Source organism: Haliotis rubra, unplaced genomic scaffold, assembly GCF_003918875.1.
Source record: "Haliotis rubra isolate DU_JTF1 unplaced genomic scaffold, ASM391887v1 Scf718, whole genome shotgun sequence".
In the NCBI taxonomy this organism is placed as follows: domain Eukaryota; kingdom Metazoa; phylum Mollusca; class Gastropoda; order Lepetellida; family Haliotidae; genus Haliotis; species Haliotis rubra.
In genome coordinates, this window is record NW_025767433.1 from 195,183 (window position 1) to 221,601 (window position 26,419).

Consider the following 26,419-nt stretch of genomic DNA (forward strand, 5'->3'; position numbering starts at 1 on the left):
ACAAGATCGTAATGACATGCATTTCACTTAAGGATTTTCATGATCGAATCAGCTGTATCCGTTAAACGCTGTTTGAACAGTATTTTCGTCACATCAGGGATTACCTGCTTAGTGTCGTGTGTGTGTGGTTTTACCATCGTGAATGTTTGACGGCGGTCGGTAAATATTCAGGCCTATACCATACAAACCAGTGGTTGATATCATAAACACGATTTGGTGTTGGGATGACACGCGAACAACCAATTATAAATCGCTAAGACTTGACACGCGATGCATTCATTCGCCAATACGAAATATATAGGCTCTGAGAGAAACTCTTCAGTAACCCATGCTTGTCGTTAGAGGAGACTGACGGGATCGGGTGGTCAGACTCGCTGACTTGGTTGACACATGTCATCGTATCCCCATTGTGTAGGACGATGCTTATGATGCTGATCACTGGATTGTCTGGTCCAGACTCAATTATTTACAGACCGCTGCCATATAGCTGGAATCCCAATATGTACAATCTCTCGGTTCCCTCAACATCCACTAAACTTGCTGACCGTGCCTTCTCCAAAGTTGCCCCTACCTTGTGGAACAATCTACCATTTGAACTCAAAACAGCAAGCTCTCACAAATCCTTCCAGAACTGTCTAAAAACGTTCCTGTTTAATCAAGCATATGATATGTAAATTCTCTACCCTGTTCAGCGCCACTGAGCAGCTCAACGTTGGAAAATAGGCGCTATACAAATTAATAATTATATTATTATTATTATTAATATTGTTGAGTGCGGTGTTAAACAACAAACCAATGAAATTGAGTACCACGGTTAAAGCAACTTGACCACTAACGTGTTTTTCGCGTGTGTGCACGTGTGTTTGAGGCTTCTTGTAGCACAGGCCGAAATAAATATTCAAAATCATTTAGGTATTATCTTCCTTCACGCTAAGGGATAAAGACGCTTTATCGTCCACAGTCACCACTTCAGGTCGGGACAAACAGTCCAAAGCTTATTATCACCGCTGATCGGGTTTGCTTCAGCTGTGAAAAACATGACCAGCACTTATCCCATCCAGCTGACAGGACAATGTCCGACCTGCTTGTCTTCAACTTTCTGGACTCCAAAAATAGTTACGACCTTCTCCTGCTGCCTAGCAGGTACTGACTTGCATGGGAGTTGAGCTGTCTTAAGTCATTGTTGTCCTAAATCCCACCCACTGTTAAGAGTTTATGATTGTGTGTGCCACCTTGTGCTATCTGGTGCGGAACAAAACACTAAAGGGGACGTGAACCCTCAAAAGTGAGGTGTTATGAAAGAACTGATATGTAGGAAACAAATGTTGGGGAGAACTGTTTAACACTGAACCAGTATTTAAGCTATTGGTAGCCAGTAAATAAACCTATATTTTGATTATCCAGAGGGTGTTCCACACCAATGGACACCATTATACACAAACTAGAAATTTTTGCAACAATCTCGTGCTTTTTCAAGCAGAAAAACACAGAAAATAAGGTCGAAAACTTCATGTTTATCCATCTAATGCACTCCCAGATTACTTGGGTATTTTTCAAGACAGTTCAAACGCTATCCTTATTAATTCCTACAACAATAAAATATGGAAGGGAATCAAAATTATTTTCCCATGTCATTGTTGCTTTTTAACGCAGCATCCAGTACCATATCAGCTATATTCCATATCAGACAAACTATATTCCATGGTGGAATTTGTGATCGGAGATGATGAGACAAACCAGTGATTGATATTATGAGCAAAGGGTTTGGAAGATGAGGTGTGGGTGAGTGAGGGATGATGGTGGTGGTTTGATGGAGGATGGTTGATGATGATATTTGGGTGAGGTGGATGGGTGGAGGATGGGATGATGTGTGTGATCGGAGATGATGATGGGTTTGATACTGGCGGTAAGTGATGGGGGATTGGTGACCGTGAGTGAGGGATGTTTGTTGGTTCCGGCTGGTTACTGATGGAGGATGGTTGATGATGATATTTGGGTGAGTGAGGGATGTTTGTTGGTTCCGGCTGGTTACTGATGGAGGATGGTTGATGATGATATTTGGGTGAGTGAGGGATGTTTGTTGGTTCCGGCTGGTTACTGATGGAGGATGGTTGATGATGATATTTGGGTGAGTGAGGGATGCTTGTTGGTTCCGGCTGGTTACTGATGGAGGATGGTTGATGATGATATTTGGGTGAGTGAGGGATGCTTGTTGGTTCCGGCTGGTTACTGATGGAGGATGGTTTGATGATGATATGGAGTGAGGGTGAGTTACTGATGGGATGCTTGTTGGTTCCTGGCTGGTTACTGATGGAGGATGGTTGATGATGATGAGTGAGGGATGCTTTTGGGTGAGATGATGATATTTGGGTGAGTGAGGGATGCTTGTTGGTTCCGGCTGGTTACTGATGGAGGATGGTTGATGATGATATTTGGGTGAGTGAGGGATGCTTGTTGGTTCCGGCTGGTTACTGATGGAGGATGGTTGATGATGATATTTGGGTGAGTGAGGGATGCTTGTTGGTTCCGGCTGGTTACTGATGGAGGATGGTTGATGATGATATTTGGGTGAGTGAGGGATGCTTGTTGGTTCCGGCTGGTTACTGATGGAGGATGGTTGATGATGATATTTGGGTGAGTGAGGGATGCTTGTTGGTTCCGGCTGGTTACTGATGGAGGATGGTTGATGATGATATTTGGGTGAGTGAGGGATGCTTGTTGGTTCCGGCTGGTTAGTGATGGAGGATGGTTGATGATGATATTTGGGTGAGTGAGGGATGCTTGTTGGTTCCGGCTGGTTACTGATGGAGGATGGTTGATGATGATATTTGGGTGAGTGAGGGATGCTTGTTGGTTCCGGCTGGTTACTGATGGAGGATGGTTGATGATGATATTTGGGTGGGAGTGGGTGTTTGTTTCGTCTGGATTCCCTGACAGGGATGAGAGGGGTCTGGCGTCCATGGGATTTTCACATACAGACACATTGTACCCATATGTTGAAAAAACCAACCAAGCTATTTAAAAAACGATAGTGAGTGAGTTTGGTATAACGCTGCTTTTAGCAATATTCCAGCAATATCACGGCGGGGACACCAGAAATGGGCTTCACACATTGTACCCATATGGGGAAGCAAAAACGATAACAAAAATCAACATTACACGCACATATTGCAAATGTCTTGGGAAACGACACTCCAACTTCTAATAACTTTCATACAATAATATTTCCCATGCTCAACATTTATAAAAATTAAGTCAGACAGACTGACAGAGTTTAGTTTTACGCCGCTTTTAGCAATATTCCAGCAATATCAAGGCGGGGGACACCAGAAATGGGCTTCACACATTGTGCCCATGTGGGGAATCGAACCCGGGTCTTCGGCGTGACGAGCGAACGCTTTAACCACTAGGCTACCCCACCGCCCCTTTAAGTCAGAAACTAGATCTGCACTGTTTCCAAAAACACAACATAATCTTTCCTTCACGTGTTAATCACAAGCAAGTAAACAACGATAATCCATCGTAATTAGGTCCCAATTTTTCCACAACATAATCCGAACCTACATCAGCTTACTTTCTACCTTTGATTAGTTACCTTTTGTTGCTAATTACGGATGGATACAGGTGCAAGAAACTTGGTGCATACACCGTTCGTGTAGAGGGCCGTCCTTGCACGAGATCACGTGATCGTTACCCCAGTAACCCTTTGTTTACATCCGTACATGGCGGAAAGTGTGGAAGTGGCGTGAGAGAGTTCTATAGACCAGGCAGCTTCTGTGTATTGTCATGACTGTCACAGCCCCGATGGGTTAAAACTGCTGAAGCCAAACAACACATCTCGGACTAAGATAAATTATATTGGGAAACAGTAGCAACTGGTGACAGTTTCACATTGTAGGAAAATTGATTTCTTAAAAATAAAAAAATTCGATTCACTGTAATGAAGAAGTATGCTGACTTTAAATCGCTTTTTAAGACGGAAGTTCTCTTTATAATTTATATATTTCAAATGATTTATGTATCGCGTTTCATGTTTAATTGAACTTAGAACATTACAGTAAATTACGTTTATACTGACTGAGTTTGGTTTTAAGCCGCTTTTAGCAATATTCCAGCAATATCACGGCGGGGGACACCAGAAATGGGCTTCACTCATTGTACCCATGTGGGGATTCGAACCCGGGTCTTCTGCGTGACGAGCCAACTCTTTAACCACTAGGCTACCCCACCGCCCCAATTATGTTTATAACGAACTCAAAGGGACCACTGATTTTAGTTCGTAATAAGGGTAGATCGTTACAAGCATTTCGATTAAAATATACAGGTAGTGGTCAGAACGAAAAACAATTCGTTATATCCGTCAGTTCGTTATAAGCATGTTCATTATAAACACGTTTACTGTATATTCATTATTAACATACCGAGAGCGGTTGGGTAGCCTAGTGGTTAAGCGATCGCTCTTTACGCAGGTTCGATTCCACACATGGGTACAGTGTTTAAAGCCCATTTCTGGTGTCCCTTGCCGTGATTTGTCTGGAGTATTGCCAAAAGCAGCGTGAATCCAAACTCACTCATTCTTGCTATACTACTCCCATCAATAACCCGTCGAAATATTACTGTTTTAGACGATCACATCTTTGTGTTAGTGAGTGAGTTTGTTTTAAGGGTTGAATATGTGACTGGAATATTGCTGAGAAAGGTACCAAACACGCGAGTGAATGCGTATGGTTTTACGCCGCTCTTAACAATATTCCAGCAACTCATGGCGGGGGACACTGGAAATGGACTTCACATTTTGTACCCATGTGGGGAATCAAGCCCGGATCTTTGGCGTGAAGAGCGAACGCTTTAACCACTGAGCTACCTCACCGCCCTGTTGACAAAACTCGTACTGGTCAGACCAAGTTGATCACTAGATACTAGTAGTCCTTATACACCTCTATAGTGACTTCGCCATATTGTTTCTACTCCGTTGTTCTGTTTGGCGTTGAACAAACAAAATGGAAAAGAATATACTCGAATGTCAAGTATGCCCATCAACATTCTCTGCACCGATCCGACCTTCATATTCCTCACACAATGACCTCCTTCCCAAAAACCATAAAGAAAATCAATTTATTTCGCTTTAACTTGTACATTGTATTGCAAACACAATACGCGACATACAAATGCCAGTTAATCTACAGTATATAACTATTTCTATGCGCCTGTGTGGCCAGGCTAAGCCCCAAGCCGATTGCCTTGTGCGTCTTTGTGGCTCTGAAGCTCACTGAAGCAAAGCGCTCCAAACAACAGGTGGTGAGGTTGTAACACTCGTTGTGGCTAAGTCGTATATACATGCCTCTGTAGAGTGTATCGGTGTATAGGGGTGTTAACGACACTCCTTACAGAATGGACTGAGTTAACTTTGTGGTAATATCTTTGCCGGCACTTACATGTAGAATAACATTGGTGTTAAAGCAAAAGGTGTAGACAAGAGTTGTGATTCTTGGATTGTTGTAAACAGGTATAGTTTTGAAGTGAGTGGGTGAGTGTGGTTTTACGCCATTTTATAAGCAATATTCCAGCAATATCGCGGCGGGGGGACACCAGGAATGCGCTTCACACATTGTACAGGTGTGGGGAATCAAACCTGGGTCTTCGGCGTGACCAGCGAACGCTTTAACCACTAGGCTACCCCGCCGCCTCCGATATAGCTTTGTGAGTGGGTATGGTTTTGCGGCGCATTTTAGCAATATTCCAGCAATATCGGGGACACAGAAATGGGCTTCAAACATTGTACACATGTGGGGAAATCAAACCCGGGTCTTCGACGTGACACGCGAACACTTTAACCACAAGGCTACCCCACCACCCTGTGGCATTGAAGTCTTTGTTTTTTTGGTTGTTGTTTAACGCCGCACTCAGCAATATTCCAGCTATATGGCGGCGGTATGTAAAGAATCGAGTCTGGACCAGACAATCCAGTGATCAACAGCATGACCATCGATCTGCACAATTGGGAACCGATGACACGTGTCAACTAAGTCAGCGAGCCTGACCACCCGATCCCGTTAGTCGCCTCTTACGACAAGCATGGGTTACTGAAGATCAATTCTAACCCTGATCTTAACGTGTTCGTGGAGGTAGTCGGAAAGAAGAGTCGGATTAACGCCAGATGTCCAGTCAGTCAGTCAGTCAGTCAGTCCCCAATGTGAGGCACCTTACCGCGAGCACACAAAGTCAAAAATTGAAATCAAACAAAAACGCCCCGAAAAACAAAGAAATAACCCGGACCTTCCCGGGTGGCAATATTGCAGCTATATGGCGGCGTTTATATAGTGACCATTGACATTTGTTCTATAGCACTGCCATTTTTGCCTGTCATGTCCACTTGACTATGGGGGTAAAGGGTGAGATAGTGTTGTTTAAGTGTCTGGAGGAAAGACCACATGGAAGATCTAAGCAGGCAGCATTTCTTTGGCGGGTATTGTCACCGAACTTTAACACAGTGTTTGTTGTTGATAAGGTATACACGCTTAATCAAGCATTAACATTACGAAGGTCGCATGCTACGTTGTACATGTTGATGTGTGTTGTTTGCAGTTGATATATTTGTGTGAGTGGGCCTAGTGGTTAAAGCGTTCATTCGTCACGTCGAAGACCCAGGTTCGATTCCCCACATAGGTACAGTGCGTGGAGCCCATTTCTGCTGTCCCCCCGCCGTGATATTGCTGGAATATTGCTAAAAGCGGCGTAAAACTAACCTCACTCACTCTTGTGGTAAGTAGCCTCTTATGGGTTCATGTTGTCAATCACTGGCTTGTCTGGTCAAAACTCGATTATCTACAAACCGTCACTGACGTACTAGATGATCATAAGTAATATCACATGACTTGCTTAGTGTGGTGTCAAACCATTGACAAATATAATGTCAGACAGGTAACAACAAGTAGCATCATATAAAGGTATGACGTCATCAGGGATCGAACCATCGACCTTCCGCTCTCCACTGAGCCAAGGATGTAGTACTTAACTAAGACTTTACCTAGGTAAATCGAGAGTGGGTGAGTTTAGTTTTACGTCAGTTTTAAGCAATATTCCAGCAATATCACGGCGGGGGACACCAGAAACGGGCTCCACGCACTGTACCTATGTGGGGAATCGAACCCGGCTCTTTGTCCTGACGAGCGAACGCTTTAACCGCTAGGCTACCACCGCCCCAGATAAATCGATACGCGAGATATGACATCACACTTACACGAGGCAGTTGAAATATTACGATTATCATCTGTATCGATTTTTTCCTTCAGATAATCCTTTCCTTGACCAAGGCAACATATCCATTGCATAACACGTTATCGTATTTCTGAGAAGATCGATTGTTGGCATTATGTTGAGGCTCCCCACCCAAACATGGTATCGAAGACGCTTCACTGAATCCGATTGATGGATGTAATGACACTATGCTCAAAGACAGAGATCACCTGACGTATCAATAATTCATCAATCGGTATTGATTATCGATTAGCTTGAAGTGGAAGAAAACTGTGAGGAAGTATTTTCATTTGAAATGTCACTACCCGAAACAATCGTGTAAGATTTCGTTACAATATCGAGATAATGACTATAAACAGAATGACAATGTCGACGATCAATTTTGGTCATATCCCGGTGCCTGAAGATTATTGTGGGAGAAAATGCCGAAGTCCACGTCATCATGACATGAATGCACATGTACTGCCTGATTGGGTAACAACTAAATCACAATAAATATCCATTGTATGGAGTGGGTAGGTATATTTTACGCTGCATTTCTCGTGTTCCAATATCGTCACTGCAGGGACGCCACAAAAGGGTTTCGCGGAAGGCATCCACTTTGGTAATGAAACCTGGACCACTGGTGTAATGATGACTGCTTTAACCACTTGCCCAACCCACAATTCGATGAGTTACGTACGCCGTACGAGTCTGGACCAGACAATCCAGTGATCAACAGTGATTTTACAAAGACTTCGACAATATACGTTACAAAGTATAACTTAACTTTGGAAAAATAACAGTGAGTGAGTGAGTTTAGTTTTACGCCGCAATCAGCAATATTCCAGCTATATGGAGGCGGTTTGTAAATAATCGAGTCTGGACCAGATAACCCAGTGATCAACAGCATGAGCATCGATTTACGCAATGTGGGTACGATGACATTTGTCAACCAAGTCAACCAGCCCGACCACCCGATCCCGTCAGTCGCATTTTACGACAAGTCTGTGTTGCCGAAGACCAATTCTAATCTTCACGGTTCCAAACGTACCTATTAGCATTAGCAGGAATAAAACAAATTGTAATAATATCATGATTCATCGATACTTATCAATGATAGCATAATTCGCCCAGATAAAACAAACGTATGTATCATAGACCCACACTGGAGCAATACACTGATCAATATGAATATCCAATCCTGTTTTTTCAACAGGATGACCTAGGACGAATAAACAGGGGTTTTAAATGTAAGTACATAAAAACACTGACATAAACCCAGCATAGAGCATATAAACATCGAATCAAACATATCCGCATTATAGGCAGAAGGGCTACTCCATGCATAGAGAAAACAAATATTCAATAGAAGTCAGAATCTACACACATGTAATAAAAGTGATATTATCCCGTGATGTCTCCGTACCAAGAGCATATGCCCGGGTCGGATCATTAATCTCAAATATGGGTATAACGCGACTGTCAGGAACAGTCCATCTAATACAGAGGGGTGGATGGTAGTCATTGGGCGCTAAAAGAAGAACTGAGCATCTTCTAGATCACCAAGAGCGTCCAGTGAGCATTTGCTTTCAAAGCACATCGTAAAATAATTATCGAAATATTTTTTGGACCGGTTTACTCAAATGCCCCTGACACCTTTCACCCACCCACCCCCGAGAATACTAAATGGGGTATTCTTTTACTGTTAAGGATGTACACCCTGTACAGTATAAACTGTCGTCGGTCAATATATATATTTTATAACGTTTAATTCGTCATACTTGAACGGATAAAGGAGACTGATTTGTAAACGTGGTTTTCTCCCCTTCAATCAATGTTTTACATATACTTGAAATAAAAAAGTGTCTTTCTATAGTTCATACTAAAAACTCTTTGTTGGAATGATATAAAATTAGTTGACATGATAAATACGAGTAAGTACATATATCTATATATATATTATTTCCTTACTATGTATACCCGCGTAACACATTGTTACATTGTGTGGAATCGAACCCGGACTTACAGTGTGACAAGCAAATGCTCATTGGCTACTCCACCACCACAAGTGAAGATGAAACAACTTACAAAGAAATGAATATGTCTGGTAGCGGGAATAAATGACCTGGTCATATAATGGGATTCGAACCACAGACTTTTTGAGACAATTCGGACTCTTTAAGTATACGGTCACGAGGTTAACCCCGTCAGCAAGCTGACAAAGTAAGGATGACTGCACATCCTGCTACATATACCCCCACCCACCCCGGCCAATAGAAGGCACGTCCATGTTAGTGACCCTACTTTACTTAAATGTCATATGGGTCAACCCAAATGGCGTTATGTGGCGGTCATATCATTTCAGAGTCCTATGATGGGATTCGAACTGTGCATCGTCTGAGTGGAGGTCGGTGTCTGTGTCAATATGACTAAATAGGTTAAGATAAAAATGTCATCTTTTGGAGGACTACAGGCCATGTCACAAACGCTAGAATATTTAGTATGTTCCTTGATCTCTGCCAAGTAACGTTACCCTTAGCGGTAGTTGGTGTGGTAAGGAGTTGGGATGAGGGGTGGGTTGAGGGGTGGGTTTGTGAACTGGGGTTACGGGTTTGGGGTAGACGGGGAGGTTAAGGGGCGGGGTAGAGGGTGAGGTTATGGGTGGGTAGGGGGTTAAGGGGCGGGTAGAGGGGAGGTTAAGGGGGGTAGAGGAAGGGTTAGAGGTGGGGTAGAGGGTGAGTCGAGGAATGGGGTTGGGGGCGGGGTGGGTATGAGGGGTGGTTAAGGTTTGACACACAACACACGTTTATAAATCTGTCTCAGGTTCAATACGCCTTCATGGGTCCACATCCGGACATGTTCACGCAGTCAAGCTACACTACTGAACGGGGTTCATATTTCAGCCTTATTGACAGAAGAATCCGTTTTGTATTTAGTATTTGAATAGTCGCGGAAATACCAGTGTCAAATATCACTTTTACTCCACACGGACTTGACGCGGCTGCCTGAACGCTGTTTCAATAAACACTTTTGTCCTTTCAGAGGAAAATGTGCTCTCATAGAAATTATAAATGCAAACGTGATATAAGATAACTGACATGTATGTTACGTCATTTAAAGCATACACACTTTTTACCAATAACCTGTACAAATAATACTTCTCAAAAGGTGTGTAATATTTATTGCTGTCGAACATTTCACGCAAATATATGAAACTGAATACTGTATTTTGTCTGACAACAGACACAACAAGGAGCATTTGTTCAATCGATATATCTTCGCACTTGTACGGAGACATGCTTCTAACGATCAATGGATTTTTGTTTACTTGACATGGTCAGAAATAACTACTGTTTGACATGTAATAATCAAATACTAATGTAATAATACACAAATGACGTAATGACTGAACTCTGTGATATGATAGTGAGATATTTTCATTAGTGCCTGGTTATATGACGAGCAATTGTCTCTATAATAATTAGTTATGTTGCACACCTGTGCGCTCACAACTGGTGATAATGGTGTTTCTTCACCTGTCCTGGTTAAAAGTCGAAAAACGACCGGATTAAAAATAACATGATAACCGCTCTTTTCCGAAGGTTTGGAAGTGTTCCCGAACCATGAGTCCAAACGGGTTGTGGTTGTACGATGACTTGGGTATAACGGGTATTCTTAATGGGGTATAATATTTCGCCTGCGTGTTATAGGCGTGTGTTATACACAACCCTTGTTATCACCTTCCACGTGAACAGATCACGGGAGTTTCTGTAAACATGGTATGATTTGTTTCTGGGAAGACAGTAATACATTTCATACAAGTCAAAAACTTACCGCTGCAGGAACATAAAGAAAGATGAGAAGAATTCCAAGAACAGACGACATTTGGCCTGTCGACGAAGAAACAGGAGACAGGTGAATCAATACCACGATGGCATAGACGAAACAATATTGTCCCTTGTCCAAAGTTATCTGTTGATCATGTACCCTGCGAAATAAATCCACTTGTATCTCATAAATGCAGCCCTTTCCGTCCAAACGTCATGTCTCGTCTGCTTGTTGTGTTATTGAAGCCGCCATTTTGTTTCTATGAAACGCATGCCTCGTAACCTGGTCGATGAGAGCCTATTGTTACAGCGCCGCGGTGCGAAACGGCCTACAATAGGCTAATACAGTGTTCGGGCAGACAGTGGGATTAGGCAAGAGGACTGGCCGTGTTGAATGCATGCGTATTAACGACGAACCACAGGAAATTACTCGTTAAGAGAAAAGGTGTTATTAAGTCGTAATGCGAGTCGGATCAGGTGTTCGTTAGGTCGCTGTGACGTGGCTAATTGCGAAGGAAATATGTGGTTAATGTCTGTAGTTACTGCTGCTGTCGTTGTAGTAGTCTTGAAGCGTTGAAGTTGAAGCAGGGGGTGAGCTGAGGTGAAATGGAGACGTTAATGCATGAGTATATTTGGTCAGAGAGAGAGAGAAAGAGAGAGATTGGTTGGTTGGTTGAGAAAAAGTAGAGAGGGAGAGAGAAAGAATAAGAGAGAAAGATTGGTTGGTCGCTTAACGCCACACCCAGCAATATTCCAGCTATATGGTGGCGGTCTCTAAATAACCGAGTGATCAACAGCATGAGCATCGATGAACGCAATTGGGATACGATGACGTGTGTCAACCAAGTCAGCGGGCCTGATCACCCGATCTCGTTAGTCTCTTCACCGGGGGGGGGAGTATCTAAATAACCGAGTGATCAACAGGATGAGCATCGATGAACGCAATTGGGATACGATGGCGTGTGTCAACCAAGTCAGCGGGCCTGATCACCCGATCTCGGTAGTCTCTTCACGAGAGAGAGAGAGAGAGAGAGAGAGAGAGAGAGAGAGAGAGAGAGAGAGAGAGAGAGAGAGAGAGAGAGAGAGAGAGAGAGAGAGAGAGAGAGAGAGGGAGAGAGAGAGGGGGGGAGGGAGAGAGAGGGAGAGAGGGGAGGGAGAGAGAGAGAGGGAGAGAGAGAGAGAGAGAGAGAGAGAGAGAGAGAGACGGAGAGAGAGGGGGAGATAGAAAGAGAGAGGGGAGGAGAGAGAGAGAGAGGAGAGAGGGGAGAAAGAGAGAGAGAGAGAGAGAGAGAGAGAGAGAGGAGGAGAGAGAGAGGAGAGGATAGAAGAGAGAGGGAGGAGGGAGAGGAGAGAGGAGAGAGGGAGAGGAGGGAGAGAGAGGGGGAGAGAGAGGGAGGGAGGGAGGGAGAGAGAGGGAGGGAAGGGGAGAGAGAGAGAGGGAGAGAGAGAGAGGGAGGGAGAGAGAGAGAGAGAGTGTGTGTGTGTTTGTAGCTACTGGTACTTGTTCACTCAGTATGCTTAGCTTGGTTACTCAACTCATGTTTTATATCGAGCACCAGGCAAGGTAACAAAAAGTACCAGCTTTGATCGTATTTCGGCATGACGCAGTTTGGCATCGAACCCCGACATTCTGTTCTCCTGGCACACCCTGTCTACACTGGACCACAGAGGTGGTCTATCAACAGTATTGTGGCAATAGAAGTGAGTGAGTGAAATGTTACATCGCTTCGGCAATATTGCATCCAAATGTCTTCAAAGGACTGTAAAATAGTATGTTTAGTATCACAAGTTAAGTATAAAACAAACCAATCTTTATTAAAAATCTTTATTCAAAGTAGCGGTAGTTGCAGTTGCCGTTGTTACACCAGCAGCAGCAGTTGTAGTAGTTGTGGTGGTGGTATTAGTTGTAGCAGCAATAGTAGTTGTAGTAGTGGCATAAGCATACAACTGTGGTAGCAGTAGTGTTTAGTTACGTTTTACGCCGCACTCAGCAATATTCCAGCTATATATGGCGGTGTAGTAGTATTCGTAGAAGCAGTAGTAGCAGTAGCAGCGGCAGCGGCAGCAGCAGTAGTAGTAGCAGTAGTAGAAGGACCAGTAGCAGCAGTAGTGAGTGAGTGAGTGAGTTGAGTTTTACGCCGCACTCAGCAATATTCCAGCTATATGGCGGCGGTCTGTAAATAATCGAGTCTGGACCAGACAATCCAGTGATCAACAGCATGAGCATCGATATGCGCAATGGGGAACCGATGACATGTGTCAAACAAGTCAGCGAGCCTGACCACCCGATCCCGTTAGTCGCCTCTTACGACAAGCATAGTCGCGTTTTGTGGCAAGCATGGGTTGCTGAAGTTTCATTCTAACCCGGATCTTCACGGGCGTGTAGTAATATTCGTAGAAGCAGTAGTAGCAGCAGTAGCAGTAGTAGTAGTAGCAGTAGCAGTAGTAGTAGGAGAAAGACTAGTAGCAGTAGCAGCAGAAGTAGTGGTAGTAGTAGTGGTGGTGGTGGAATTGGGTTTAACGACGTGCTTGAGAATATTTCGCTCATATGACGACGTGCATGCGTGTGTATGTGTATGTGCGGCTGCTTGTACTAGCCCAGACTTAAGCTGGTTTTATAGTGCTAGCCCACTGAGATACCATGCCGCAGTGAAGCATGAATACCCCACCCAGACACATTATACTGACTCCGAGCCGACCAGTCCTTGTTGTACCCATTAATGCCGAGCGCCAGGCAGGGACCAACAAGTACCATATTTTAACGTCTTTTTGGTATGACGCGGTCGGGGATCGAACCCGCGACCTTCCGCTCTCCGGGCGGACGCTCTAACCACTACACCACGGAGGCGGTCAGTGGTAGTAGTAGTAGCATTTGTAGAAGCAGTAGTGGCAGTAGCAGCGGCAGTGGCAGCAGCAGCAGTAGTAGTAGTAGAAGGACTAGTAGCAGTAGCAGCAGAAGTAGTAGTTGAAGAAGAAGATGGAGTAGTAGCAGTTGTAGTAGTGGTGGTACCAGTAACAGCCGTCAGGAGTAGTTAGAGACGTCATAACAATACTTTCCACAGCCCCTCTCCCCCCACCCCAACCAGCAATATTTCCGCTAAACTGACGCACAAAACAAAGTCCACATCAGAGGATTACTTTCCAAAGTGTGGAAAATCGAAACGACGTGACGATCTCGAGAACGCTTCAAACACTAGGCACCTAATCGTCCCTCTCTCCCTCCAAGATTCGTACCCATATCTCTATCACTACGATCAAGCAAGCAACTTTTCACACAGTACAAAACTGACGCTATTTAAGTGAAGATAATCTAAGAACTGACTTCAGTACCTTACATAATTATATGGGGCGGTGGGTAGGGGTGTACTGCAATATATTGCAAGAACTATTTTTTTAACAAAAACTATTTATAATCGAGTTAATGCTTGATTATAAAGCAAAAACACAACAAAATCACTATGATTGATTAACTTTTCATTAAACCTTTTAATCATGACAAAATAAAAATGTAAGTAAACATTTGGCACTAATGAAACAGGGAAAAGAACAATTAAAAAAACGGAATTATCCGAAGATTTCCGAGTGTTACGAAGTTTTCCGAATGCATGTCAAAATACCGGTTTTCGATCAGCGTATCGCAATACGTATCGTTTTCATGTCTGAACGGGTAAATACCGGTAAACCGCTTATATTGCGCAGCCCTAGCGGTGGGGAAGCCTTGTCTTTAAAGCGTTCTCTCGTCATGCTGCCTTTGAAACATATGTCATCTATTTCTCTTCACAGCTCTAGTGTGTTCCTTTCGTTCATGTCAAACTATCAAACTAACCTGCCAGGTCACTGTTGAAAATTCGTATTTTTCCCCCACATGGGTGCATTGTGTGAAGCCCATTCTGGTGTTCCCCGCCGTGATGTTGCTGGAATATTGCTAAAAGCGGTGTAAAACTACATTCACTAACTCACTTCGTATTTTTAGACGATTCCCCACATGGGCACAATGTGTGAAACCCATTTCTGGTGTCCCTCGCCGTGATATTGCTGGAATATTGCTAAACGCGGCGTAAAACTAAACTCAGTCAGTCAGTCAGTCGTATTTTTAGAAAAAGCCTGCAGTGAGATCCGGTTGAAGCTTTCATAAAATCTTTGTTTGGTACGCCGACAACGCTTTTGGAAATTTGCAACCATAAAATCGAAAGAACAGAAAAGAAAAAGCAAGGGAGAAGTATGTAATCAGCCTTGTATCGCTAAAAGGCAGAGCTTGGATATGTCTTTCTTGTTCGAGCTTAGTGGTTAAAGCGTCCGCCAGTCAGGCCGAAGACCTGGGTTCGATTCCCCACATGGGTACAATGTGCGAAGCCAACTTCTTGTGTCCCCTGCCGTGATGCTGCTGGAATATTGCTTAAAGTGGCCTAAAACCATACTCACTCACTCACTCACCGCCACTACTACATGTCTACTGTATCAATGTGGATAAATGGAAAGTAAACTGTTCCTAAAATCAACATCGCTATGGAATTTCGATCCAAGAGAGATAATGTAACCTTTGATTCACATGACCTGGGCTTAAACATTTGGCAACAAGCATTTCAGATTATACTCTGTCTTGTCTGAAGGTCCGTGCTTCTTTATCTCATAGTTTATACCACTTGTTATTTTTCCACCCGTGAAGGCCCGGGTTAGAATGTACCTTCAGTAACCCATGCTTGTCGTAAGAGGCGACTAACGGGATCGGGGGGTCAGGCTCGCTGGCTTGGTTGACACATGTCATCGGTTCCCAATTGTGCAGATTGATGCTCATGCTGTTGATCACTGGGTTATCTGGTCCAGACTCGATTATTTACAATCCGCCGCCATACAGCTGGAATATTGCTGATTGTGGCGTAAAACTAAACTCACTCACTATCCAGCGAGCACGTACAGGCGACTGACTGAGGTCTGATTACTTCCGGCTTGTGAAACACCAAAACACATGACTTGTTATCTGTGAAACCTTTTGTAAGATCAGTCTTTATTTCGTACTAAATAGGCCAAAAGTCTATAATACATATACATATATGATGGGGAATTACATGATAAATATATTTACATTACAGTGATTCAACATTGCATTGTGAATGAATATGGCAAGATTTTGTAGTATGTTTTGATCTTTACTGCTTATAAGAGTAGAGAATTTTAAAATACTTGGATGGATATAGTAATACATTTTAATATATTTACAACGTACTAATATTGAATTATACGAAGGACAGATGAGAAGAAATTGATATTCGTCTTCAATTTCATTTAAGTTACAAAGTGTACATATTCTATCTTCATTTTTAACATTTTTATTTTCAGTATATCTGCCGCGTTCTACCATACTGTCATACTGGACATCACAAAGAGAACATCACAAGCATGTATTTGTGTTATAGTAGTGGTGTGACGATTCATCGATACGCATCGATGCATCGATCCATGGGCCGCCGATAAAGTGAATCGATACAAAGTTTTACGTTGTCGTATATCGCGATACGATACTTCGAATGGGACTCGATGCATCGATGTTTTACTCTGAATATTGCCGAATCGCAATATCTGTCACTTTTGTTTGATGATTAAAATATATGCATACTTATTTTCCCTTCATAAGTTTCTCGGAAATTCTTGCGTCAGGAACTGTGTCAAAATAGCGCTCGCATTTTATTAACATTCATAAAGTCCGTGTATAAACTTAATTATCTCATTTCCCAATGAACATTGAAAAACGCTGGCGGAATCTTAATGTGTTTTACAGTTGGTGTTAGAATTAAAGATTTTAGTATCGTGATACGTATCGTATCGCCACCCTTGTATCGGGATTCGTATCGTATCGCAGCTTAAGTGCACGATACTTTGGCAATATATCGTCGTGTAATGACTAAAACTTGATTATCGTGATGTATCGTGTCGCAGGTTGTATGCCAATACCAGCACTATGTTATAGCAGTTTATTTCCAAACCGAGTGATTATATTTAGAAGATAAAGCGACTCTGTTTTCAATTTTGCGGTCCTTTATCGTTGATTCAAGGCCGCTAAATGTAATCTAAAATCCGAACGCGTTAGGGTGAGGTTTTAAATTAAACATTGAGCGGTCTTAAATCAACGATAAAGGACCGCAAAATTGAACACAGAGTCGCTTTATCTCCATTCTAGCACGACTGATAAGCGTTTTAAAACCGAACTGTTTGGCGCGCAAGAACACAAGGCGCAAAGGGGCCTTTTTCCTGGAAATCGCTTGGAATCGTCCCGTTGAGGGACAGGTTGTGTAATGAACAAAATAAATCATTTTCAACAACATAAATGTTATATTTCAGGAACCAGTATGCTTGTATTTGTAACAAGTAGCATACATAAATTAAAAAAAATACAGTTTATACTGTGAGCAAGTACAATTATTTGATTTTTCTCAAGCGAATTATTGATCTCCCCTACTGTATGACAATCGACTCGCCCAAATGCAAGCCGTGAACTTGCTAAGTTCAGTCGCCGCTAACTTTATTCACGGAAATAATTGTTGATAACCACCCTACTATTCCCAATTTGGAAAAGACCTGACATGCCATGTTTTATGTGGGATACATGGCCAGAGGAAGTGGAAGGACTGGACATTACGGCCGGGACGGAAGCGGTCGGGTTAGGACGTGTGGGCCGACGTGTGTTGTCGATGTCAACACACGTAGATCTGGACCCGCTTTGAATATACTGCCGCTTTTGCGCTGCTGACGGATTTTCCAGCTTCGTAGTTTCTTCACTGGGATTAGGGTCACGAAATTTTCTTCAAACCATTCGCTTTTTACTTCAAAAACACCAAAGATGCTGCCGAGATAGAAATTGCCGATGCCCGACATGTTTGTTTACAAACAATAGGGTCAACGAGTTTGTTGTATTCATACGCGGTGAATCGGTCACTTTAATTAGCGGTCCTTAAACTGTCATTTAAGTACGGTTTTGATGAGCTCTCAGCCAATCAGAATCGAGTATCACCCATTGTCGTGCTAGAATTTAAAATTATATCTAAGCGCTTTTTACAGGTGTTCAGTATGTAATATTGTCTCGATATTCATGGGACCAAGAATACATAGCAAGTTATCCGAACCCTCGAGACATCCGACCAGGCATATGTATTTACGCCGCTTTTAGCCATATTCCAGCAACAATGGGTACAATGTGTGAAGCCCATTTCTGGTGTTCCCCGCCGAGATATTGCTGAAAAATTGCTAAAGCGGCATAAAAACTCATTCATTCACCTAGACGTTTCCAAAGTGCCACTGCAGTCAGCATCGCCAACACGATTATGGCAGAACATGCCCTTCATCGTCGTTCGAAACGGTTTGTACAGTTTGAGGTACACCAACAGCTTGATGATGTAATACGAAGAGCAGATTGCCCAGGAGATCGCCTTGCCGAACGGCATGTGAAACTTAAGTGAGATGACAAGGAGGACGGGCACGAAGGTGATGAGGTAGATTATAGTCGTGAGGTGGATAGTCTGAGACAGTTTCACCTTCGCCATGTTGCGAGGACCAAGGGTGGCCATAGTGGGGCATTTCATGCAGGACTGGATTTTCAGGAAACACGTGGCCGCTGAAGAGATTGGGACGAGGACGATGTTGACTGCCAGAAGAAGGAAGAACCACCAGTTAGAGGGTGTTAGGTTTATGTTCAGGAAATCTGAAGATGACTCGAGGTTAACTTCATAGAACGACGGAACAACGTGGTACAGGCTGACGATCAGGACATTGAAGATCCAGGAACAGCAGAGGAAGGCACCGATCCGTTTCCATGTAACCATGGTCTTGTACTGGTGTTGTTTGCAGATAGCGAGGTAGAGATTTGTTGACAGGGCGCTTAAACTGTGAGATACAACGCCACTGAGGCCGAACAGAAGAAGTCGAACATGGATGGTAAGTTGAATCATTGGAGGACGAACCGCAAAATGGTATATCAGAAATTGAATGACAACTTCCTGCAAGACCTCCGCCACGGCTTGGTTGATCATGAGCGCACCAGAGAACCCTCTCAGACCAGCCGTTCTGGCAATGACAATGATGACCATGATGTTTCCACCAATACCCACTGCGTTGACGGACCCAGTGACCAATGCAGCGTTCAGCGACAACACAGTTTGATTTTCAGTGTCCATTTTTGCTGACAAATCCGGCAAACGAATGTGAAAAATACACGTAATATATTTCTTGTTTTCGGGCTGGATGTTCTCAGCCTCCAATGGAATGTTTTTCAAATTCGATGGGTTTTTTCCAGGAATTATTTGTTAAAAACTTGATTTGTGTCCTCAAATGTTTATGCTTGTCAGTCAGACACCGCTTGTACAGTTTCTCCTACTTCTCATATGTTCACAGCGTTCTTCTGTGTGTTATAAGCTGAAATATAAGGTAATAAATTAATAATTAGTGACGATTCGGACATAAGAGTGAGTAGGTAGGTGGGTGAGTGAGTGAGTGAGTTAAGCTGACATAAGAGTGAGTGAGTGAGTTTAGTTTTACGCTGCACTCAGCAATATTCTAGCTATATGGCGGCGGTCTGTAAATAACAAGTCAAAACATTGATTACACAACAGTCTCGTTTCCTGCTGACTGGGTTCCGTCCTATTGCGCAACATAGTACAATAATCAGTCCTAAATTTTGAGACCAATTCATTCAACTGGATACATAATTATTAATCAGTATTTGATACATCTAAGCACTTGTATATTGCAACACTACGATCCTTCTAATCCTTTCAAACACGTCGTGCAGCGTGCTCTGTCGTACAGCGTGCTCTGACGGAAATCTGGAAATCGTGGAAATCTCAAAACGAGGCTCTGCCGCTAGAAAGGTTTGGCGGTCTGGTACGGACTTGATATTATATTAATCACGTTGTGCGTTACAAAAAACACATAACAGGTGTAACCGGTGGGCCAGATGAAATGTGAATCATTTTACGACCTCATCAGTCTGTGACGTCTTAGTTAAAGCCATGCTGCCTACACCTCGCCATAAAATATAGAAATACGATGTTATTAAAGTTTGAAATTAAAATTCAGATATAAATACCATTTTCTTATGAAACGAGAAATTAGAATTCAGTGTAACCATAGTTGTTTGTGGTGTCTCTTTTCACTTTCACACGAGAAAATTCGGCTCGGCTGAAAAGTAGGTCATTGTATGAATAGGTTAATGAGATTCATGTTTCGGTTTGCGAGTCTGGACCGGACAATCCAGTGATCAACAGCATGAGCATCGATCAACGCAATTGGGAACCGATGACATGTGTCAACCAAGTCAGCGAGCCTGACCACCCGATCCCGTTAGTCGCCTCTTACGACAAGCATGGGTTACTGAAGATCAATATTCTAACTCGGACCTTCACGGCCGAGTGAGTGAGTGAGTGGTTTAGTAATGTTCCAGCAATACAAGGCTTGGATGGGGTAGGAGGGGCACTAGAAATGGGTTTCACACATTGTATTCATGTTGGGAATCGAACCCGAAGTGGACGCTTTAACCATTAGGCTACCTCACCGCCCCTGGTGTGTGAGAGACATGTTAGTGGTGTCGATGTTGGCGGTGAGTGAGTGAGTGAGTGAGTGAGTGAGTGAGTGAGTGAGTGAGTGAGTGAGTGAGTGAGTGAGTGAGTGATGAGTGAGTGAGTGAGTGAGTGAGTGAGTGAGAGTGAGTGAGTGAGTGAGTGAGTGAGTGAGTGAGTGAGTGAGTGAGTGAGTGAGTGAGTGAGTGAGTGAGTGAGTGAGTGAGTGAGTGAGTGAGTGAGTGAGTGAGTGAGTGAGTGAGTGAGTGAGTGAGTGAGTGAGTGAGTGAGTGAGTGAGTGAGTGAGGAGGAGTGAGTGAGTGAGTGAGTGAGTGAGTGGGGCTTTATAACGTATTCCATTTTTTCACAGCTTGTCTGTTAAATGTGTGTGTGGGGGGGGGGGAGAGCCCGGAGTGACGCAAGTTTACGTACAGGGCGGGCATGGTGCTAGCAAATCTAGAAACATAATTAGGGTGAACCGAGATCCTGACGTCCCGAGAGGAAGCAACACTGAACAGTGGAAAGGGGGACTTCACATGATTGGCCCACTGAGTTAGTGAGTAACTGACTGAGTTTAGTTTAACGCCGCTTTTAGCAATATTCCAGCAATATCATGGCGGGGGACACCAGAAATGGGCTTCATACAATGTGCCCATGTAGGGAATCGAACCCGGGTCTTCGGCTTGACGAGCGAACGCCTTAACCACTAGGCTACCCCACCGCCCCTTGTCCAACTGAAGGTTTTAGCGAGGACTGAGTATGGTTTTACGCCGCTTATAGCAACATTCCAGCAAAGCCATAGCGGGGACACCAGACTTCACACATTGACTGACTGAGTTTGGTTTTACGCCGCGTTTAGCAATATTCCAGCAACATCACGGCGGGGGACACCAGAGATGGGCTTGTGCCCATGTGGGGATTCGAACCCTGGTCTTCGGCGTGACGAGCCAACGCTTTAACCATTAGGCTACCCCACCGCCCCCACACATTGACCAACGATGGGAATAAAACATAGGCCCTCAGCGTGACACTCTTAACCATTAGGTTACCCCATCACCAGTGTCTGCGCTGAACATATCACATATACATGTATATAGTTTACATCGTGTTCAGAGTGTGTGTGCTCGTTGTTTTCAGTTTTCCAGATATGTGAGGTGAGGTGAGGTGAAATTGGGTTTAACGTCGTGCTTGAGAATATTTCGCTCATATGACGACGTGCATGCGTGTGTATGTGTATGTGTGGCTGCTTGTACTAGCCCAGACTTAAGCTGGTTTTATGGTGCTGGCCCACTGAGATGCCCATGCCGCAGTGAAGCATGAATACCCCACTCAGACACATTATACTGACTCCGAGCCGACCAGTCCTTGTTGTATCCATTAATGCCGAGCGTCAGGCAGGGACCAACAAGTACCATATTTTAACGTCTTTTGGTATGACGCGGTCGGGGATCGAACCCGCGACCTTCCGCTCTCCGGGTGGACGCTCTAACCACTACACCACGGAGGCGGTTTTCCAGCTATGTAAAATAACTCTCGACAAGACAATCCAGGGACTGATACCATGAGCATCGATCCTCGCAACTGGAATACGGGGATATAAGGACATCGATAACCAATCCCGTTAGTCACCTTTTACGACAAGGGGCGGTTGGGTAGCCTAGTGGTTAAAGCGTTCGCTCGTCACACCGAGGACCACTGTTCGATTCCCCAGATGGGTACAATGTGTGAAGCCCATTTCTGGTGTCCCAAGCCGTGATTTTGCTGGAATATTGCTAAAAGTGGCGTAAAACCAGACTCACTCTCTCACTTACGACGAGTCATGTAATCACGTTAAGATTCGTGCAAATATCTCAAAACATCTTAGTCAGTCTGCACGTTGGGTGTAGTCAAGTACCCATTCCACTTGAACGCAGGCAGTCATTACTGATGACAACAACTATCTCCTGCCTAGCTCACAGTGATATCTGCACAACAATAACTTGCCATCTTTGAGTACCTGTCAGTTAGGGGAGCCCCATATGTCATCAAGAAAATCAATTGATTGTTCGAGTTATTGATCTGTAAGAACAGTTTACTGAAACTTGATGTTTGCTTACTGACGGGGATACATATTACATATGATGCTCGCCTTTGATCGAAGCACTGGCATATTTAAAATCAATGTATGGTGAGCCTGAAGGGTCAAAATAACCATACAAAGACTCCTAAATGAATATAAAATTAATGGTTATTTGGGGATTTAAATTATGGATATTGCAATACATGGTTCCATAATTATATTTACATCTTTCAGTCCATATCTTATAAGCATATAAGGAAAAGTTCTTGCTAATATAATTTAAACCATTATGCATATTGACTTTTCTCAAACACAGTAAAACTGGGCTTCGCAGATTTGCCGACATTTTAGAAAATAGTTGTGGTTCTTATCTCCCTCTATGAAGATCCGGGTTAGAACTGATCTTCAGTAACCCATGCTTGTCGTAAGAGGCGACTAACGAGATTGGGTGGTCAGGCTCGCTGACTTGGTTGACACATTTCATCGGTTCCCAATTGCGTAGATCATCCTGTTGATCACTGGATTGTCTGGTCCTGACTCGATTATTAACAGACCGCCACCATATAGCTGGATTATTTCTGAGAGCGTTGGTAAACAACAAACCAACAAACAAACAAGCACTCAATGCAGATAATCATTTTTTCTCAAATGTACACTCATTTTCCCCGCCGTGTTATTGTTGGAATATTGCTAAAAGCGGCGTAAAACCACACTCAGTCACTCACTCTAAAGTGTCAATAGCATGAGCATGTGATCTAAAAGAATGTTCCGAGTTTTATGAAAATGCTTACAAAGTAAGGAAGTTACTTAAACTTGATTTCTTTTTGCACGTTTCAAGTAAAGAATACATGTTAACACCCTTTAGGCACCTACCCTTTTATATGTAAATCATCAGTGTTAATGTAAATAATATTATAACGTATGTACTATATTGCCCTTCTTCAACATTCAAAAACATCCTAATTTAATTTAACTTGCTGTGGGGACTGAGTGAGTCTAGTTTTACGCCGATTTCAACAATATTCCAGCAATATCACGGCGGGGGACACCAGAAATGAGCTCCGCACATTCTATCCATGTGGGGAATACAACCCGGGTCTTCGGCTTGCTTTGTAACGTATATTGCCGAAGTGTTTGTAAAATCAAAAACACTGAAAAGATAGGCGTAACCTGCCCCACCCGTGACAATTGTTGGAAACCCGCATGCGAAACAAAACCAATGTTCACCGAACGTCAAAATAAGGCTGTTTTAAGTTTGACACTTCAACACATTATTGTTACATGTGACCACTTTCTAAATACCATTGTGTGTTCACGTTTTTAAGTTAATGAAGGTGTTATGATTGATATAGAATCACACGGATAGGAACTGGACGTTAAAAAAAAACACACCAAAAAACAAAACAACAAAAACCAAACAAATCAAAAGAATGATATTGTATCTTTAGACATTACACGTGTTCATAATGTTGTCTGGTGCCTACCTGCCACATCGAACCAGCAAGACGAATCTCAGGCTTTTGAGCGATATGAGACTGATTATATATAGAACCACACGGAGAGGAACTTGACGCTCAAAAAACAAATAAAATGAATGATATTGTATATATATATATATATAAAACACATGTGTTCATGACGTTGTCTGGTGCCTACCTGCCACATCGAACCAGCAAGACGTATCTCAGCCTTTGAGTGAGTGAATGAGTGAGTATGGGTTTACGCCGCTTTTAGCAATATTCCAGCAATATCACGGCGGGGGACACCAGAAATGGGCTTCACACATTGTACCCATGTGGGGAATCGAACCCGGGTCTTCGGCGTGACGAGCGAACGCTTTGACCACTAGGCTACCCCACCGCCCCTCTCAGGCTTTGAGCGATATGAGACTGATTATATATATATCCACACGGATAGGAACTTGACGCTCAAAAAAACAAATCAAATGAATGATAGTGTATCTGTACACACTACATGTGTTCATAACGTTGTCTGGTGCCTACCTGCTACAACGAACCAGCAAGACGGATCTCAGGCTTTGAGCGATATGAGACTGATTATATGTAGAACCACACAGATAGGAACTTGACGCTCAAAAATCAAATCAAATGAATGACAGTGTATACCTGCCACATCGAACCAGCGAGACTCAGGCCTGGCTGTCCAGTGTAAATGACCACAGTACACTGGATACAGCAAGGTGTGAGTATTTCTCAGCATGTATGACAAGGTGTGAGTATTTCTCAGCATGTATGACAAGGTGTGATAAATAATCAGTCCCAGTGTACTGTGGTCATTTAACACAAGGAACATCATGTGAATCGATATCTCATTTGACGTGACGAGTTAACGCTTTAACAACTAAGCTGCCCCAGCGTCCACGAATGTTTATTGTACAGAATATATTGCACCTGTCAACTTTACCATGTAACGTCAATAGTACACCTGTATTGTACTGTACCGTCCGTATTCTACCTAGGTGTGGTTGGCGAGCTGTCGAAGGTGCCAGGCTAGTGATCCAGCAAGCTTGAGGTGTCGGGATCGAACCCACCTGAAATAATCACACGACAACTGTATATAAATGTTGTGACGTTGCCATGACGTTGCATTGTGACGTCATGACAAAGTGACGTCATAACATAATCCGTTTACTGTAATCACTTCTCCCTGAAGATAAAAGTGAAACATGTTGGAGAAGATCCATGGCGTGTGATTATTTCAGAAACTTCTTCTTATATATGTACTACTGTACGTTCGGTATTCTCATCACTTTCTTTATATATATATCGGTATTCTCATCACTTTCTTTATATATATATATATATATATATATATATTGTATTGTCAATGTAATCCATCTTCTACCTGTAGTACATACCATCCAACTTCTTCCGTTTCTATTGTCAACACATTTGTTGTGACACTTTAATAGTAGGCTCCAATGTCAAATTCGCAGTAACGATGACTCAAGTGAGTGAGTGAGTGAGTGACCTGTTCATGAGAAAATGAAGTAAAAAGGGATGAATGCAGGTAGGTTTCTAACCCGATCCCTGAGAAATGTCCATTATGCACTATTTCGTGGAGTTGATAAAATACATGTGACACTTGGCGGCCGCGCCTCCGTGAGGACTCAAAACTAAATGTGCTATTGATGTGGTTACGGAGAGTGCTAATTCCGAGAACAATCACTGTCGTGATTAAATGACATGGTGATAATGACGGGGTGTAAGTGACGAGATGTAAATTATCACATACAAGGGGTGTCCCAGAAAATTCCGGCATGCCCATGAGCGGATCCTCCAGACTGACTGACTGACTGAGTTTGGTTTTACTCCGCTTTTAGCAATATTCCAGCAACATCACAGCGGGGGACACCAGAAATGGGCTTCACTCATTGTGCCCATGTGGGGATTCGAACCCGGGTCTTCGGCGTGACGAGCCAACGCTTTAACCGCTAGGCTACCCCACCGCCCCTGGATCCTCCAGACACAACAAAACTGCTTGTGTATATAGAACAGTACTAAGCATGAAGATATCATAAAAAGCATGAATTGCACAAACTGGAACTGCCTATACAGTGGAAGCTGTCACAATCGGCAGCTGTCCAATCCGGCAAGTTGTCAACACCGGCATATCATCTCAGTCCCATCCGTGGCTAAAACGTAAGGCCAGAAATGCTTGAAAAATGCTTTGTGGCTTCAATATCAATATGATGCATTTGACACACGATAAAAGCACATATATGATAC

The 26,419-nt window shown here is 43.2% G+C and overlaps 2 protein-coding genes across 2 annotated transcripts in view; both read right to left on the reverse strand.

Annotated features, from left to right (window-relative positions):
- The window catches only part of LOC124259323, a 34,742-nt gene extending 23,393 nt beyond the window's left edge, over nt 1–11,349 (reverse strand). Inside the window, exon 1 of the mRNA XM_046693445.1 lies at nt 11,074–11,349. Coding sequence (XP_046549401.1) covers nt 11,074–11,124 — 51 coding nt within the window. The 5' untranslated portion in view covers nt 11,125–11,349. The remainder of the gene's footprint in view (nt 1–11,073) is intronic.
- A 6,982-nt stretch (nt 11,350–18,331) lies between these two features.
- LOC124259324 (somatostatin receptor type 5-like) lies at nt 18,332–19,231 on the reverse strand. Its single transcript, XM_046693446.1, has one exon. It carries the CDS (start codon nt 19,229–19,231, stop codon nt 18,332–18,334), a length of 900 nt encoding a protein of 299 aa, XP_046549402.1.
- Between the last annotated feature and the right edge of the window lie 7,188 nt (nt 19,232–26,419).

Coding starts and splice junctions, on each gene's coding strand:
- LOC124259324 (XM_046693446.1), bottom strand. CDS start 19,231: ATGGACACTGAAAATCAAACTGTGTTGTCGCTGAACGCTGCATTGGTC.